This window comes from Rhinolophus sinicus, linkage group LG03 (genome assembly GCF_036562045.2).
Source record: "Rhinolophus sinicus isolate RSC01 linkage group LG03, ASM3656204v1, whole genome shotgun sequence".
NCBI classification, from domain to species: domain Eukaryota; kingdom Metazoa; phylum Chordata; class Mammalia; order Chiroptera; family Rhinolophidae; genus Rhinolophus; species Rhinolophus sinicus.
The window spans coordinates 149,004,536-149,021,695 of NC_133753.1; the positions used below are offsets into that span (position 1 = coordinate 149,004,536).

General features: G+C 39.8%; 1 protein-coding gene across 1 annotated transcript; it reads right to left on the reverse strand.

The window, feature by feature from the left end:
* Positions 1 to 1,783: 1,783 nt before the first annotated feature.
* Positions 1,784 to 17,160, reverse strand: LOC109445647 (S-methylmethionine--homocysteine S-methyltransferase BHMT2). Its single transcript, XM_019728181.2, has 8 exons — positions 17,028 to 17,160; positions 10,809 to 10,941; positions 9,814 to 9,905; positions 8,708 to 8,899; positions 7,001 to 7,148; positions 6,587 to 6,769; positions 6,086 to 6,314; positions 1,784 to 2,784 (listed from the first exon to the last, which is right to left on the reverse strand). The coding sequence occupies exons 1-8, from the start codon at positions 17,058 to 17,060 to the stop codon at positions 2,703 to 2,705; spliced, it is 1,092 nt and encodes a 363-aa protein (XP_019583740.2). The 5' UTR covers positions 17,061 to 17,160; the 3' UTR covers positions 1,784 to 2,702.

The following is a 17,160-nucleotide window of genomic DNA, read 5'->3' on the forward strand; positions in this document are numbered from 1 at the left end:
TATGTCTCATGTTCTCTTGTTACTCTCAGTGTGCATATCTTCTTGAAATTCATTTTTTCTTGTTCATTTCCTAACTCACATCTTTCAATCCATGTCACATCTATGACTAACTCTGAGAATGTATTTTAATATTTTTTTGGTACATATCCCAATTGTTCATCTGAAAAGCTAATGAATGACTTGACACTTTCTAAAACTAAATGAGCTGCTCTTAGCTAAGATGGATTCAAGTGATTTTCATTTTTTGTGAACTAAGGGACCTAGATTTAAAAACATTTCCTTACCACCTAACCATATATAATTCATGTTGATTTGTTACACCACTTCTAAACTATATGCTATGAAACTGGATGAAGGTTTTAATTTGTACCAATGCAGGCGCAAGGATGAGTTTCAGCCTGAGGGATGGCTCCTCCTCTTGATGTAGCCTCTTAGCTCTTTGCCCTTCTACACCATCTTTATCTACTAAGCAAACTGTTACTGTGTCGGCATTCACTCTCACAGTGTGGTGTCCAGGACCAGGTAGTGAACTTAAACAGAAGCTTTGATGCTGAAGTGTGACCAGGAGAGAGTCACCATGAGGATGAGGGGATTCAAACCAAGTCACATAATTATATTACGCTACCTAACATGCATTGAGTGCCTACTATCTGCCAGGCACTGATCCTAAGTATCTTTTGTCTCATCTAATCCTCATAGCATCCCATTGAGGATGGTTCTATTGTTATCCTCACTTTACAGGCAAAAAAATTTAAGACAGAAAAGGTAACTGCCCAATGTTACACAGCTAGTACCGTATATGGCAAAGTTTCTTAAAAGCCTGTGCCTTCAGTTGGAGGAAATGAAGAAGAGTAAGTATAGGGAAGCTGTAACACCTATGTTTAAATTTTTGAAGAGCTATCATATGAAAGAAACTATAAATTTGTTCGATGGGTGCTTAGAATGTAATATTTGAACCAAAAAGTGAAAGTTGTGGATATGTAGATTGCTGGTTAATATACGGAATAACTTTCAGAGAATGAGATGTATCTTAAAAGAAGAATAAGTGGTTTCGACAGGTAGTGAGTTGCTACTAGAAAGGTCCAGAGACGGGGTGGCCCTGGCTGGGGATGCTGGCAGAGATATTCAGAGGCTTCCTCCGTGGTTTAGATTAGGCATCCTCAAAGACCCCTGAGGCCTCGAGATGAAGGTAAACGATTCTCGCTCTAACTGCCAGCAGGGTGGGGTTGTGCATGATGGGTCAAGTGGCAACATTTAATGAACTCCAGGTTGCTTACATTACAGAAACAAGCCTATCGGGACTGAAAGGTTGATTCATATTAAGCAAAGTTGATAAAAAATACCTTCAACTCTACAACAGAAAAAAATTGAATAGGCTCTGACGAAAGCAGCAGCTTTGTGCATAATACGGGTGGTGCAGGATAGTGAGGACGCGGATTCCAGAGTCAGCCCATGTGGATTCAAGTCCCATTCTACCGTTTACTAATTGTGTGAGCTCAGGCACGTTGCCTCGCCTTGTTACCCCTCAGTCCTCTTATCTAACCTACTGTGTTAAAAACCTCATGTTTGAATCCTGTGAGGATGAAATAAGTCTCTCTAGAGATGTGTATCTATCTATCTATCTGTCTGTCTATCTATCTATCTACCTACCTACCTACCTACCTACCTACCTACCTATCTATCAAGAAAGAAAAGCAAGAGCCTGGAACATAAGTACTAAATGTTTGTTATTCTTTCAAAGAATGTCCATAAATTTTTATAAATATTCAAACACTATGAAAGGTAAATTATTTTTAATTTTATTAATTATCACAAATTGATACATTGTTTTGAAAAACAGAGAAATCAGCATATAGCAAATAAATATTAATCAAGAAACTATTAGGCCAACATAGATTCCAACTCTGACTTTTAAAAAGGTCTTCTAAACTGTTTCTTTTTATCTATTTTAAACAATCAAGAAGTATTTCATTGAGCATCTGTTATTATGCCCAGCACAATGCTAAATACTATAAGGAAAAATATAAGAAGCATATCACATGGTCCTTGTCCCTAAATAGTTTATAATCTAGCTACGTGTGATTATAAAGATACATTAAAAAATTCTAGGACCTAGCACCTTTAAGTAAAATCAACTCTGAAAGGAATCACTTTGGAAGGTTATACACTTATTTCAATAATCCTGCCATTGCTCAACACATTTTTTGCATCTTTTCCTTTGAGATTGCCTTTGGAGTCATTACACAAATCATTTAAGGAAAGCAGATGCATTGCTTTAGTTTAGCATGCCTCTCCATCTTCCTCAAGCACCTAGCTTAGTCACCTGAATTAATTACTAGGTTCAGTGCTCAGTGACTTCTGATTATTTTAAAATCTCAAATTCACCCTAAAAGACAAGTTTTGCTCTTCTTGAAGACCTTCAGAACAACACACTGCGGTATTGCTGGACAGTAAGCACCGAGAACAGGGGTATTTCTCATCATCTTCACATCTCCTGCGCCTTTCCGCTCACTCGGTGCTTACACATAGCAGGAGCACAACATGGGTCATGTGGAATTAATTGAAGTGGCGGCAGCACATGAGCTCTTCAGTGGCTGGAAATATCAGAGGGGACTGGGGATGAAGGCGAGGCAGGGGTCCAGATGGGGCTTGAGGGGGATTTCTTTTTGTTCTATTATTTCCATGTTTTCTTTCACTACTTCTTAGACATCTGGCTTTGACAGTGAAGGACAGAAAGGTCTGCCTGAAGCCGGCAGCAGATTTTCCCAATATTCTCTTCTAGCCCTGTGTTGTTAAAAAAAATACATAGTTAATTAAAAGATTCACACCTATAAGTCCTATACACCATATATATATATATATATATATATATATATATATATATATATATATATAATATATTATATTATATTTATTTAATATATTTAAATATATTATTATATATTTATCTTATTTTATATATATATACATTTTTCCAAATACACATACATTATGTAGCTGATCAGATTAAAGTAGAACTTCAGTTTCAACATATAGGAAACTATGCCCATATCCATCAATGCCAGAGGTCTTTCTCACATATCTATCCTCAGTAACAATCATTGGATTTCACACAACCGTTCAGAAAAAGACATGTGTTTGACTTTTATATGTGTTTGTGAATTACATCTATTCTGAAATTTCTAGCACGGTCCTTCTTGCTCTACTCAATATTTTAATGTAATGACAAGTACATGAAGATGGTTTTTAGTGTAGTGAGACAAAGTATAATTCTTCAAAAAGTAACTAAAAACAGAATACAAATTATTTTGTCAGTATTTGTTCCTTGTTTTTAGACAAAGAAAGAAGAGCACAAAGGTTTCTGGTCACAGACCTTTGTGTTAAATATATTTATACAGTGTTTTTTTCCTCTCCACTTATGAAACAATGAATAAATCAATATTTTGGGATGATAAAAATGTCAGAAATCTATAGTGTATACAGGTTTGTGTGTAATCACAAATGTCTGCAAACATCAGTATGTTTAAGAGTTCAGGGTACAAGGAATGTTTGGCTTTATTACAGAATAATGTTTTATCTTTAGTGGCTAACGCATTTTAAGGATCCCTAGACAATGATAATTAAAATAAGCCATTTCTCACTTACTTCAAGTATTTTAATCATCATCAAAGTATGCTTTCCTCCCTTTTTAATTATATTTCTATTTTGTACGTTTTTTCTAAGTATGATCCCTACAAAAACCATCTTCTCTAATAAATATCCTTATCTCCCAGAAGAAATATTTGGCTAAATGATTTCTTGACTATTTTTATAATGTAAATAGATTTACATTAGGAAAGTTGTTCTAGTTCAAAAATGAAGATTGTTGTAAATTCCAATGAAATGAATAAAGAAATACAAGATGGATTAAATATATACTAGCACTGAATAGAGAAAGCATATAGCAGAGATGGTAGCTGGTTTTTAGAAGATGGAAAAGAAATGGTATTGTATTGATGGAGGGAGGAATGATTCCAAACAGACCAGTAATTCAACGCCCCCCCACAAAGTGTCCCACAATTAATGTGGATTAATTGTGACAAATAGTATAATTTAGAAATTAGAAGACCTTAGAGAAGGTGAAGGACTGTTATTCTTTTTTCAACAATGAAAAGGGAAGTTAATTAGAAATTTCTAGAAAACCGAATGTTATACAAAGAAATGTCCAAGTATGAAACAAATTAAAATATGGTATGGATTTGGACTATGGATGAAATGTAAGAATGTCAATTTGACCTTGATCTCAGAACATTCTTCTACAAGTGGCTGAAATTTTATAAAATAGGATTATTTCTCTTTCTCCTTAGTTCCATGCTTATCACTTGGTTCTGCAAGTGAATAAAATTTAGAAAGTCATTAGCAGGGTACCGGGATATTAGATTGGAAATTTTATTGGCAGCATCAAGATAGTATAGATAGTAAGTGTCAAAGCAAGGTATGGATACTCTGCTGAAGTTTCAAACTAGGTAGCCAAGAGTCAGTTAGATAACTCACTTGACTGTACACTGGAAAATCTGGATCACAGAGACCAATGAGCCACATACTTTGCTTGTGAGAGAAGAGGGTGCAGTTAAATTGGGGTCAGACCATACTCAGTTTGTCTGCATAAAGGAAGAGTGACAGGTCCTCTAGCCAGTCTTGAGCCTAATAAGACAGTGAACCAGCCTGGAGGTATTTAAAATCTGGCCCAAGAGAATCACCAGGAAGGACAATGGGACCCCCCAAATAGGGTATATCTAGCGTGACTTGCTGAAAAGGACAGGATCTGAAGGGGAAGCAGCAGTCAGAGAAAAAGGCAATGCCTGTGGCATGAGGGTTACAGGCACAGGTACCAGTGGGAACCTTTGAAGAGCCATGACTGTTCTCATGAAGGTCGGCCAGGCCCAAAGAATGGGGTCTTCCTATTGGGGCCCCAGTCAAGTAATAACCGTTTACTCCACTTTCCACCTTCTCTCCTCTCACTTTGAATCTGAAGGAGTCAGAAACCATGATTAGCAAGATGGGAAGGAAGGGTTGGAAGCAGAAGACAGAGAAAAGGAAGGATCACGCTGGACTTCCCTAGTTGCGAGCCTATTGGAGTCTTCTGATGGATAAGAGGGGAAATTTTAAGTTGGAAACATGTTCCAAGTTTTGATTTCACATGGAACCGAACACTTAATTGCTAAATTGACACTGCGTTTGCTAAGTGAAGCAATCGTGGGGTTTTCTACTGCCTAAGAGTACCCAAAGGAGTCCTGGGCAATGTCAGTATTTTCAAACAGGGACAGAGGAAAGAACTCACCCATCGAGCAGGTTTAAAGAGACAGAGAGACACAAAAATAAGGTTGTGTTCTCACTTGTTTTTTATGAGTCCTACTTGTTTAATATGACAATTATAATAAAACAATTATAATTGTTTAATATGACAATTATGATAATAGTAAAAATGTTATTTACTAGTAGCTTTATATTTTTATAACAAATCTACAGGCAGTTCTTGGAAGACTTAACTATAATTACAGAGCAGAATACAATCATTAAAACCTTGATGATGTTAAAAGTAATGGTATAACTTGAAGCCAATAGGTAGATGAGGGAGGAAAAGTGGAGGGAAGCGAAGGGAGTCAATTCTTCTTTTACAAAGAATGGAATCAACAAATACTGCCTCACTGGTGGATTATGACAGGCAGTTAAATATGCAATTTAAAGCTATAAAGATAACCAACAGAAGCAATAAAACAAAGTAGTAAGTGAAAATTGGGGAAAGGAGAACAGGGAAAAGGGGAAGATTATGTGCTTTAAATTCCTTAGCTTTCCTACAGGGTAATTACCACTTCAAATTGATAAAACAAGTAACAGAGGGACAAGACTTCAAAACATAAATGGCAAACAAGTTACTTTTGGGAATGGGACTGGTGTAAGGAAGGGAGCAACTTTTACTTTTCATTTTATACAATTCTATACTTTCTGAATTTTTATTATTATATGCATGCATAGTGTTTAAACTAACACATATTAATAGAATGAGATTCGAGGACATTAGTAATGTTAATTTAAAAATTCCTACCTGGCTCTAATCCAGGGCTTGGTGTGCATATTGAGGCCACTTCCCCAACTACCATGTTTGTCAGAAGCTTGTGGCAAAAAGCCCCTTTCTGGAGCCAGCTCCTCTGCAATCGCCCTGATGTGGTAGGGCTCAAATCCACAGCACCCGCCAATGTACCTGACCCCCAGGTTGTAGGCCTCTCTCGCGTATTTTTGAATATCCCATCTGGTTGCAACTCTGGGCTCCAGTCCTGTAATACAGTAGTAATAGCATCTCTGTTACCATCTCCATTTTCAAATGATAGATGCTCTGAAAGTCATTTTTTTTTTTTTTCAGTTATAAAAGAAGCTGTAAACTTTAGATGATGCATTCTTCAGATAGCTCATTTTGGGTTAACACTGAATATTTTGTGTCTGATGCAGTCTTGTATTTGTAAGACCATACCTTTGTTGTCCATCACAGCTGTTTCCAGTTTATCACAATAATAAATAAAAAAGACCTCTCCCAGGCGCCTGAGCTTACCAAAGGGATATTCTGGGAGATCCACAAACCCTCCTTTGCCACAGTCAGGCGTGTGGAAGCCCAGGGACTGCACCATGAGATGTGCTTTCAGCCCTGCAGCCTGGAGGCCTTCCGTCATGAGCTTTATGGTCTTCAAGCTGGTGTCAGGCCCAAATCGGCAGTTCACACCAATGATTGAAGCCCCTACGCAAAGAAATAAAGAACTTTTACATTTTATTTTTTACATGTTCATTTTATTCTTTTGAATAGTTGGAAGGTGCCTTAGAGAGTAGACATCCCCCTAGACCCCCTAAGTTTTACAGATAAGGAAACCAATTCCAGTTAATTCTTTCACTGCTGAACTGCTCTATTAAGTAAACTTTGCTAAATTTCGTAAACAGCTGAGCTGCTTACCACATGATGAGTCTAAATTACCTGCTTGTACCAGCTTAACAGCACATGCTCCAGGTGTTACACCAAGCTTGTCTCCCTCTGGGCCTATGCACATAGTAGCTGCCACAGGTTTGCCAGACTCTTTTAAGACTTCCACAGCCCACACAGCTTCTTCAGCATGCTCAAAATACTAAAAGGAATTTCATTTATTTTCTATTGGTCCAAATATAAAGCAGATTGCGAGTGGTAGAACACAAATGTTACAAAACAGTTATAAAAATGACCGAATATATAGTATGTGACAAAAACAAAACTTGCTAAGGAATGCGTCTCTATCAGATTGACTAAAGAATACCTTTCTGAGTGAATATTTTAGTTCCTTTAACAGTACATAGATTTTCATTCAGATGTCATCTAAAAAAAAATCCCACAAAGATTTTTAAAATAATTGAGTATTTAAAATCATAATTTTTCAGGAACAAAAGTTCTACTAATAAATTTTGGAGTCATCGTTTATGAAACTGGAATAATACTGAAAAATAATGAATAGCCTGTCATGCTTTGTATTACTTTAAAGTGCTTTTATATTCACTCTAGTTAGATATTCATGAGTGTTCCCTAAAGCAGGAAGGGAAATATGATTATTTCCCCAGATGAGAACATTAAGGCACAGAGTGGGGAGGGATAGCTACCGAGTTTCTTTGTGGATGGTGGGCAAGACACCCTACAGGTAAATTCATGCCATTTGCAGGGGTACTTCTTAGGAACCACACAAGTGCCACAATCAAAAAGCTGACCTCGAGTGAAGAAATCTCCAGCAGAAATCTCCCTGTTTCTTCCTTTTTTGACTTAGAAACAGATTCTGCAGAAGCAGTATGTGAGAAATGACAGAGAACGTCAAAAGACAGGTTCTTACAAAACAAACACAGTTCCATGATCTGGAGAACAGATAGAGGGGAATGTGTGCTTGGCTCTGCCAAAGATTCTTCCCAGATGGGTTAGCTGTAGGTGGCCCTGAGCCTTGGGAAGGTTGATGAAGCAAAGTTTTCAATGGGTTTAGTTGGTAGGCTATTGTCCTTGTTGAGGTAAAGACTTGGGTTGAGGAATTGACTCCTGCAATTATAATGGGAAATGGGGAATGAGGGCTTTTTAATTTTTGGAGGCAGAAGGAAGAGAATGTTCTGGGCCTTTATGTGTAATCAGTGACCAATTCTTACTGTCTCTTCAAAATATTATTCATATGTTATTATTTGAGTGAAAACAAAGAGGCAAGAGTGAGGAAGGCATGGATGGAAAAGGGCAAGGGAACTAGCTGCTCAGTACTAAGGATTGTTTGTGGGGCCTGGATGAGCCTGTGCAGCCACCCACCCCTAGGCTTTGGCTTCTGGCCCATACACACAGCTCCTTCTAGCCCTGCCCCTCCCTTGGGAGAGGATATCCTTGAAATCACTGTCCCCTTCCTCTGACCACGTTGTAGGGTCCCCCGAGAGTCAGCTGCTGTGACCACCCTGACTTAGAAAACCAAAGGCTACCGTCAGGCTCTCCTGGGTCTGTCCTTTGGCTTCACAGAGAACCTAGCATACAAGTGAGAGGGTGTTGGCCTTGACTACAGTGCATTTAAATAAACCTTTGACCATCTATGTGGAGAAATGAGGGCATCAGGCAGTCCAATACCCTCATGAAAGTTGAAACTATGCATGTATACTTGTCAAAATAGGTTTAACCTTTCCCCTATAACACCAGGCTTACCTCTGCAATCAAGAAGTCCACATTTTTCCTGGTAAAAACCTCTAGCTGTAGTCGAAAAAGTTTTTTAACTCTAGCTTCATCCTTGTGGCGTTTATATATTGATGTCTGGCAGATCCCCCCTGCTACCAAAGCGTCCCCTTTACCAGCCACTTCTCTGGCAAGCTCACAGGCAGCAGCGTTTACATCTTCCCACTGAGGTTAGGGAACAAGAGTTAAGATGGTGAACCTGGCGTTTTAAAGGTAAAATATAGTCAATAACAAAGGGGGCAATGAGCACGTAAAATGAGTACAAGTCGCTGGCTGACACTGCAATTCAAGAAGACCGGCAGAGTTGGGTACCATCTCCTCTACTACCAGTGAGCTTGTATTTCCATTATTGTGTTTTCACACTAGATTTTAGCATATTTGCTTGCCTCCCACACTGCAGAATTGGCTCTATGTATCTATCATAGAGAATAAACTATACTCAATAAATGTCGGTTGAGTGAATAAATAGGTATTAACATTTATAAGTACTAACCCTTTACATTTATAGAATACCTCATAATACTTCCTCATCCTTCACCGTATCCACCTTTCTCCACAACCCTGTGTGGTGAAGCATAAATTATCTCCATTTTGCAGAGAAAACCAATGCTCCATGCAGTTGAGTATCTTGCACAATGTCACACAGCCAATAGGTGACAAAGTTGGGTATCCAACCCAATTCTTCTCATTCCTAGGCCAGTGCTATGTTCTCTAGGACCACCCTGTCTCCAGATGGACAAGTCAGAAAAGAAGAATGTGAAATGAGAAGGCAAAAGAGCGTCTATAAAGTGTTAATTTTCTATGTAAAAAATAGCACAAGAAAATGGCCATGCCCTCCCAATGGCCTGTTCTTTCCCAGTCCTATCCCCTTCCCTCCCCTAGATAAAGAGACAGAAAAGAGACACTTATTTAGTATATATATGTCTACATAGTAATTAATTAATAGATGTTTATGTGAGTTTGTACTAGAGTAATACATCAGGTCAATTCCATAGTTTCTCATCAAGAGGTTATTTTTATTATAGATGACCCCTGATCCCACCAACTCTGCCCCCCAACCAATTGGCATTACAGTTTACCTTGCTTTCCATATTTTCTTCACTGGCAGAAAAGGTGAAAGTCTGCATGACATCTGATCCTGCTCTCAAGAATTCCATGTGAAGCTGACGAACTACAAAGTAGTTGTTTTTTATTGAAGTTAAAAAAACTGAAAATCACAGAAGCTATCATTTTCAGCAGCAGCAGCAGCTCACCCACTCACATCTCTTTGAATCAGACACAATTTCAAACCGAGTACTTATAAGAAAGTTATAGATTAAGGTCAGTGGACTTCCAGGACAGGACATGGCAGAGCCCATACCAAATGGGGGCTGCTTAGAGTAGCCTCATATCGTCCTGCTGATGGGTCTCAGAGCCTGGGCAAGTCTCATGCAGAGATTAAGGCTTGGTTGGCCAGTTGTCCCTTGGCCTCTTGGTCTAGAGAGGATTTATTCATTTGCCAGTGCTGTGAAGGTGTAGCTGGTCTACTTACAGTCGGCACAGGGGAGCCCTCAAAATAGAATCAGGAAAACTGTGTTTATTTGTTCGCCCTTCCCCCTCCCCCAACAGAACCTGGCTGTCTATTGTCTATGCTCTGTTAAGCTGGTGGTTACCATCAATCACCTTTACCAAACATACTGTTAGGTTATAATATGCAAATTAGCCAGAAGGAGGAATCTGAAGCAATAAGTTTTAATATGCTAAGGAAACTCTTGAATATCCACAAGGTAAATATTCATGAAACAAATATTAAGATGTATATTTCAGCAATACCTATATATGAAGAAGCAAATGTGTGTGTGTGTGGTGGGGGGAGGAGAGGGGGAATGAGAGAGAGAGAGAGAGAGAGAGAGAGAGAGGCCATTTTCTCCTATTTGCTTCAGCCCATGTGTTGTTACTGTCTCCACATCTTGCATACATTTTAACAAGTGAAACAGTCCTTCGAAAACGCATGCCATTATAGTTTTTATCTTCTCCCAGTCAGATGTAAGCAAAGTGTCACCCAGATAAATACCGTCGGGTTGCTGGCACCAACCTGCATTTGGATGTTCTACTACAGCTTCTGGAGTCCAGAGCCCAGCCTTCACGTAGCCCCTCTTCTCCAGAGTTATAAGAAAGCCACCATCTCCAACCACAACCTGCCCACTATCCAGACGTTCCAAAATGCCCTGAAGAAAAGAAAGAAAAATCACCTACGACCCCTCTTTTCTTTTTTTCTAAAAGCAGTTTCTAATTTTAGGAAAGGCAGTGCTATGTTCTTACAGCTCCAGTTGTGTTAAAATCGTCAGTGTCTAATAGTATTTCAGAAAGACTGACATACTATATTTCTTGGACAATCCAGTTACTTTTTTTGTACAGAGTGCTGGGACTATTTTTTTTTCGTAACATTTAGTCTGAGTCAGAATATAGTGAAAATGGTGATTCCACGATAGATATTTTAGTTTTTCAACATGTGTGTGGCAGACATTGCTAGTTGCCTAACTCATTGGCATTTTCTCTCTTCTTCTTGGCTAATGTATTTTGTTTGGGGGAGGCTACATCCCCAACTTAGAAAAAAATTCTCAGATTCCCTTGCTGTTGGGAGGTGGCCATTTGACATGGTGCTGGCCAATGAGCCATAGGTGGAAGTCTGCTGAGGATTTCTGCAAAAGTTTTACTTTCCTGATATAGATGCCCACTCCCTTCCATCTTGACAGTTTTTTCCTTTCTGAGTGGAATGTCAACATAAGCCCTGGAAGTATAGCAGTCACCTTGCGGCCATGCCATTGAAAGCCACATGCTAAGGCAAGTGGAGCAGAATGATCACAGCAGCCTGTGTTTTAATCACATTTCTGCGTAGCCGCAGCGGCCATGCACTGCTAGACCTCTTGTTAGGTGAGAAAAATAAGCCTTTTTGTGTGTGTAAACCGCCCAACATGGTCCTAATGGACACAATATTTCATAACTATGCCCTACATTTGCCAGCATGCTCATGCACAGTTATTATTCGGTACTCTCAGCAGCTCTGTGAGTTAGGTCATTTTACAAAAGAGGAAACTGAGGTTCAGGGTGGCTAAGTGACTTGTTCAAGATCACAGAGCTAAGTAAGTAACAAAGCAGACTTCAGATCTTCTAAATTCCTAATCTAGTCTGTTTTTATTTTACCACCTTTCTATTCAGCCTGCCTATAACTTGAATAAAAGGTCGTATCCAGAGAAGTTATCCAGGATTATGGTTTCCATTGTCTAAAACCTGCCTTCCCCAGACACCTGCATGGCTCACCTTCTCACCTCCTTCAGGCCTTTGGTCAAGTATCATCTTTTTAGAGAGGCCTTCCCTGACCACCCTGTGACAACTGCAAACAACCCCATGGTAACCCTACCCCTCTTGAATAGACTGCATTAGATGAAGATACAACCTTTTTAGTGAAAGTGCAAGGCCAGTTCATTTCAGCCCTGCCTGAACACAGAGCATAAAGCTGGGAGAAAAGCCTCCTGTTGTCCCATCTAATCAGTCATATCTGCAGTCCAGAAAAGTAAATTAGAAGGGGTTACACTGGAGGCTAAGTCCAGGCTACCATATCCGTACCTTCTCCATTTTCCTGTGGAGGGACGTGGAACGGAGCCCCGCTGTGCTAGCTGTGTTAACCATAAACACTGTTTAGACAGAGAGATCTCCTGACACTGGTTATTTTTCCATATTTCATATCTAACGATGAATTTTAGTTGAATGTGGAAGAAATGTTAATATTTACCATGATTCTCACCCCTCTCTCTACTCCCTCCATAAAATGCAATTCACTCATTTTGGTTTGTACTTTTGAAACATTAAAAAGGACGTAAGCTTTAAACTGTCATTGAGGCCTTCCCACATGCCAGGTGCAGTTCTAGGCAAGAGGGACAAACACTGGAATAAGACAAGGTCCCTGTCCTCAAGAAGCTCTAAGTCCGGCCACCTTGAGGAAGGCCGATGGGTCAACAAATCATCACAACGCAATGTACTAAATGAATGCTGCAGTAGGATATAGAAGAGAGAATTAGAGGTATAGTCCCTTGTATAAAATCTCATCTTGAAAATCTAAGACACTTCAGTTAACCATGTTAAGAATCAAATTTAATAGTTTACATCAAACAATTCTAGAGGGAGAAAATCATTGGTATACTATTTAGGTGTTATAAGTTAGTATTTCGCCTCCCACATCCAATCTGTCATCGTGTTATACTAAGTGTATCTATTTAACACTTCTCATATATGTACCCCCATACTCACTACCCCTGGATTATTGAAATGGTCTTCAATTCACTCCAACCCACTCTAGTCTATCTCCCATTGCTGCCAGAGCAAAGCCTTGCCTGACCTATTCTTATCTCTCATGACCTCCTCCTTTGTGTTCTACATGAGTCCACTCTCCATTCCTGCACTCATCACCTGTACTGCAGTATCTACTTATTTACCTGTCTCCTCTGTTTAGCTGTAAGATGTTTGAGGCTCAGGTGACGTATCTTGTCTCTTTCCCTACCACCTCACTATAGCACCTACCAAAGGGTAGGCCCTTAATAAACTATGAAGAGTTAGCAGACAGACAAGACTGTTTTAATAATGTCATATGTCTCACATCTGCTACAAGGATGGTCCTAAGGAGAAAAAAAAATGAACTCTTTAACAGAAAATTAGCTAGGGTTTTAAGAAAATTATAGTTCGACTGTGTCTTCATGATACCAGATAAAGCTAGGACGTTTTCATCTATTAACATTTTAATTTTTGCCAGTTCTGTAAACAGCCATTAGCAAAATTATTAAGATTTGAATTCAGAGCATCTTTTAGCCCCTCCTTCACGGCTATGCTTACCACCTCGATTAATTACTATACCAGTATGATCTAAAGACAGCTCTAGAAGGACAGAGGACTGAGTGAAACAAAGAGCACTGTAAACTAATTTGCAGTACATTGATATTTTCATTCCATCCTCCCTTTCAGTTTGGCAGTGAATCTGCCTGGGACCTGACAATAAACTCTGAGAGACAGTTATGCCCCCTTGTTGCAGATTATCAGTATCTAGACCGCTGGGTTTCAGATCTGGCTTCCGGACCCCTCTATTCATACAGAGAGGAGTCCACCAACTTCACCCTGTGGCAGCAGGCAGACAGAGATCCGGTCTGTCTAAAATATCTCCCCATCTGCCTGAAATTGCCACCAGGACTGCTCTTTTGGATTAAAGAAGCAATTGGAGGTGTTGTGTGTGGCAATGAAATGAACTCGTAGACACTTATATAATTTATGAAATGATCCCCTGATTAGTCTAGTACCCACTTGACACTATACATAACTTTTACAATATTATTGACCATATTCCCATGCTGTACTTTACATCCCTGTGACTATTTCGTAATTACCAATTTGTACTTCCTAATCCCTTCCTCTTTTTCATCCAGTGCCTCAACCCCCCACCCATCTGGCAATTATCAGTTTGTTCTCTGTGTCTATAAGTCTCTTTCTGTTTTGTTTATTCGTTTATTTAGTTCTTTAGATTCCACATAAAAGTGAGAACATGTTATATTTCTCTTTCTCTTTTTGCCTTATTTCACTTAGCATAATACCCTGAAGGTCCATCCATGTTATCGCAAATGGTAAGATTTCATTCTTTTTTATGGCCAAGTAATATTCCATTGTATATACCAGGGGTGCAAAAAAAATGTATGCTAGTGGACACTTTGGTCAACGTTGCTCAAGCAGTAGTTCGCCATAATCAGAAGTGTCTGGATGTTCATGGTAACCACTTTGAGCTCCTCTTGTAATTGCACAAATCAAACATGACTTGTATTCATCTTTTGTTATCGGTACTTATTGAGTATTATAATTTTAATACAGTTTTCCTTTCTTAAAATGTGTATACATTTTTTTGGCACCCTCTGTATGTACCACTTCTTCATCCAATCATCTATTGATGGGTACTTGGGTTACTCCCATATCTTGGCTGTTGTAAATAATGCTGCGATGAACATAGGGGTATATATATGTTTTCAAATTACTGTTTTGGATTTCTTCAGATAAATACCCAGAAGTGGGATTGCTGGATCATACGGTAGTTCTATTTTCATTTTGAGGGAACTCCATACTGTTTTCCATAGAGGCTGCACCAATCTGCAATCCCACCAACAGTGCATGAGAGTTCCATTTTCTCCACATCCTTGCCAGCACTTGTTGTTTGTTGATTTATTGAGGATAGGCATTCTGACAGGTGTGGGGTAATATCTCATTATGGTTTTAATTTGCATTTCTCTGGTGATTAGTGATGTTGAGCATTAGTGATGTGGTCAATTAATCTATGACAAAGGAGGCAAGAATATACAATGGAGTAAAGACAGTCTATTCAATAAATGGTGTTGGGAAAACTGGACAGATACATGCAAAAAAAATTAAATTAGACCACCTTATTATACCATATATAAGAATAAACTCAAAATGGCTGAATGACTTAAATGTAAGGCCTGAAATCATAAAACTCCTAGAAGAAAACATAGAAAGTAAACTCCCTGACATTGTTCTTAGTAATTTTTTTTTTCTTTTGGTATATTTCCTCGGGCAAGGGAAACAAAAGAAAAAAATAAACACATGGGACTATATCAAACTAAAAAGTTTTTGCACAGCAAAGGAAACCATCAACAAAATGAAAAGACAACCTACCTAATGGGAGAAGATATTTGCCAATGATACATCCAGTAAGGGTTTAATATCCAAAATTTATAAAGAACTCATATAACCCAACACCAAAGAAACAACACAATTTAAAAATTGGTAAAGGACCTAAATAAACTGTTAAAATACACCTGTTAGCTGAGAAGAGAGGTGAGATCAGCCCCTTCCCACTAACACTGTACCTCCCAGGAACACGTTCACATGGATCAATGTATCATAAGCTTATGTTGAACGAGTAGCGGCCAGGAAGAAATTGAACAGAGACAGCATATTTTTAAAATCTTTTTTTTAAGTGAACTGTAAAAATGAACATAATATTAGAGAAAGTTTAGAGATAGAAATCAGCCCAATGTTCTTTGCTTCTTAATCTTTTTATTATGCTCATTTTCTTCAATGCCGGTAATTTACTTTTATAAACAGAAAAACATATACAAAATATGTTTCTGTGAAGTTTTTAAAACCCAAATTCATCATCTTATGTAGCTGCTACCATCATTGTGTCCTTTCTTACAGTGTGCATATAAATATTTTTATATATGTAGTTGCGATCAGTCTGGGATATATCTCCTTTTATAAGGTAACATTGCCAAAGCACTTTTCCTGTTTCCACACTTAGCTTTTTAATGGGCTACCTAACAGCTTATTAAGTGGACGAACTTTAATTTACTTAGGGAGCCCACCGTAACAGGGCATTTTGGTTGTTCCTAACCTTTTAGGATAAGTCTGTGGTGCACGTTTCCATCTCTATAACGCCCTACCCTTCCCCACTGTCTCTTCTGAATTTTGGGGTACAAGTGGGTTGTTTTGAGGGGTCCTGGTCATGTCCCACATCCAAGTTCATGCCCTTCCTAATTTTGTTTGGTCACTGCTCTTGCCACAGTGCACACACCCAGTGTAGAAATGGGGACAATGCGAACAGCGGGTGACCAGATCACAAAAGGGGCCAAGAGAAGGAGCTGGGATACTGGGACTGCCGGTGGGATGAGGTGGAGGCATCCCCACGCACCTCACCCTCCATCCCCGGGGGGCTGGGAGTGTCCCCTGGGGACTGGTTTCAGGCCTGCCTGCAGCTGGGACAGCCATACTACATCCCTTTCCAAAACCTGATGGAAAGGAGCGCTGGGGCAGGAGAGCTAGAATGCTGTGAGTGTGAACCTGTTGAGGGAGAAAATGTGAGTGTGGCTTTTCAGTTCAAGGCTAGACTTCAAATCCCAGCTCCACCCTGAGCCAGTAGGCCTCCACTTCCTCACCTGTAAAATGGGGACAATTGTGAACACGAGGGGATAACTTACATAAAGCACTATGCGCAGTGCCTGCCCAGAGTCAGGCTCCATAAATGGACGCACCGAAGGACTGTTATCTTACCCTCACACCCAGGCAGTACTGTCATCAACCTCCCGCCTCTCCCCCACGCCACGGCCCGCCTCGCCATCGGGTAAACCGAGGCTCACAACTGCACAGGTGCCTTGCCAAGGCCGCAGAGCTGGCGAAAGGCTAAGGTGGGATTTGAACTCCTGGAGCTGGGGGCCCCGCGGCCCGTAGAGCTGACTGAGAACCTCGCGGGCTGCGGGAAACTCACCTTCTTGGTTCCCGGGCCACTGACGGGTGCCATGGTACCGCAGCTGTGAGGGCACCGGGTCGCCAGGAGCGCGCGTGTCCAGGAGCCCTCCCCTCGCTGGGGGAGGATCCCCCGCCGCCCCGTCGGCCCGCAG